The sequence below is a fragment of the Entamoeba invadens genome (genome assembly GCF_000330505.1).
Source record: "Entamoeba invadens IP1 unplaced genomic scaffold scaff_1105074724509, whole genome shotgun sequence".
Taxonomy (NCBI): Eukaryota; Evosea; order Mastigamoebida; family Endamoebidae; genus Entamoeba; species Entamoeba invadens.
Window position 1 is genome coordinate 94,695 of NW_004191926.1, and position 2,039 is coordinate 96,733.

The 2,039-nt window shown below is 25.6% G+C and overlaps 2 protein-coding genes across 2 annotated transcripts; one reads left to right on the forward strand and one right to left on the reverse strand.

Annotated features, from left to right (window-relative positions):
• On the reverse strand, positions 1–221 carry EIN_306920 (hypothetical protein; the record flags this gene model as incomplete). The annotated part of the gene is made up of 1 exon (XM_004186024.1): positions 1–221. A coding segment is annotated over one exon (221 nt), but the record flags the coding sequence as incomplete, so codon positions are not given.
• A 1,513-nt stretch (positions 222–1,734) lies between these two features.
• EIN_306930 (Hypothetical protein) lies at positions 1,735–2,037 on the forward strand (the record flags this gene model as incomplete). The annotated part of the gene is made up of 3 exons (XM_004186025.1): positions 1,735–1,827; positions 1,875–1,914; positions 2,036–2,037. Coding segments are annotated over 3 exons (135 nt in total), but the record flags the coding sequence as incomplete, so codon positions are not given.
• Between the last annotated feature and the right edge of the window lie 2 nt (positions 2,038–2,039).

Consider the following 2,039-nt stretch of genomic DNA (forward strand, 5'->3'; position numbering starts at 1 on the left):
TCAGCTCTGGTGACGGTGTATTTGACACCTCCGATGTGGAGTCCCTTTGATTGGAATTCGGCGACGTTTCCAGACATAATAGCGTTAGCGATGGTTGTGGCTTCAGCTTGTTGGATGGTCATTCCAACTTGTGACATGATAGCGCCATTAGTAGCAAGGATGATTCCTCCGTGTCCCTTTCCTGCTCCGATGATTGATGCTGTGTATGCGTCCCAAGCCATGATGAATGATATAGTCCTTTGATGAACTTATTATATAAGAAAAGACACGTATGTGTTTTTCTCTCCTCTTCTTTTTTCTCAGATTCCGTCCTTATCTGTCCTCTCGTTCGGGCATTTTCTCGAACTATTTATTCAGATTTTCGAGTTTGAAGTTTCTTCGCCAATTTAATAAAAGGTTCGCATATTTAGAATATTATTTATATCAAGTAAAAATTAAGTTTGTCATTTGTTGTATTTATAGTTGTACTTAATATTTTTATAGTTTTATATCATGAAAAATTATAAACACACTTGCTAATTTGATGGTTTCAAATTTTTCAGATACTCAACTCTTGATAAATATTTCTGATAGTTTATTAATAGTTATTTTAATTAATTATTTTTAGCTTTTTATAAATTATTTGTACTTTTTGTTGAACTGTTTTTCTTGAAATAAGATGATATAGTATATATATAATAAAACAACCATATTAATTATTTTACTTTATTTTTACATTTTATTTTTTATAAAAATAGACTTTTTTATGAACTATATTTAATTAACTTTTCAAAACCTTTAACAAGTTATTTTAAAGTTATAATTTAACTTAACAAAATTACATGAAGAAATGAATTACACAAAAAGTCAAGTGTAATTATCTTTGTTAAACAATTTGAACATTTTCTTTTACAATTTCGGGAATGACAAATAAATCCAAATAAAAACTGAAAAAGTATGAGACTTTGATCATCAAACTATAAATTAAAACTTTATAAAGTTTTTTTTACAAATAAATATAATCTCGGGCCACAAAATGGCAAAATAATAAAATGCAATTGAACATTATTACTTTATTAAATATTTTTAATAACGATATTCTATAATTCGTTTTACAAAAAAGAATAAAAAATATACCATCATTAAATAAAATTAATGTGTCGTTAAAAAGGTATAAATCTCATAAAAAAGTGAAACTTAAAAAGGTTTAAATTAGATTTGAATAGAGCAACCTTTGTGAATAATGTTAAGGTTTTTTTGTTATAAACTTAAAAAACTGAATTATATTAAAATTTTATTCAAACATAAAACATTAGTAACCAATAAATGCATTCATTTAGAAAGAAATAGCTCCTTGTCCACAAGCACCAGCGCAGTTTTGGCACTCACAGCATGCGTCAGCATTGACGACAACAGACTTCTCTTCTTTCATTTCCAAGACAGCACATGGGCATGCATCGACACATGCAGAACAACCAACACACTTTTCGGCGTCAATAACTGGTGGCATTTGAATAAAACAAGATCAAACAGAATTATTTAAATATGACGGAATAAAAGGTATAATTTTTGGATTTCATTCTTTTCTTCTTCATTCGAATATTCTATAATGGAAATTCCATCGAAAAACCGATGTTTCTTCTTATTCGAGTTTTTCAAAAAGAATATATTTAATAAATATGGTATAATTTAATTATTATAACAATTAATGTTGTTATTTAAAAAAAGCAAAAATAAGTGGTTTGTTGTGTGAAAATGGAATTTACACTATTTTTCAATGGTTTTTCAAGTGGTAATCTGTGGAAATTTATATTTTTAATATTAAATTTTTTATTTTTAAATATTATAGTTATTTTATATATAAAATATAACATATTAATAGTAAATAAAAATAGTATAACAAACCTAACAAGATCAATATGTTTCGACAAGTTTGTTTTCAATATTTTTAAAAATTTGTCAGTCAAAAAAAAAGAATAAAATTGTAAAATTTTAATTGAATTTAATTATTTTTATTGTTTATAATAATATTAATATATAATTGATATTACAGTAGGGGG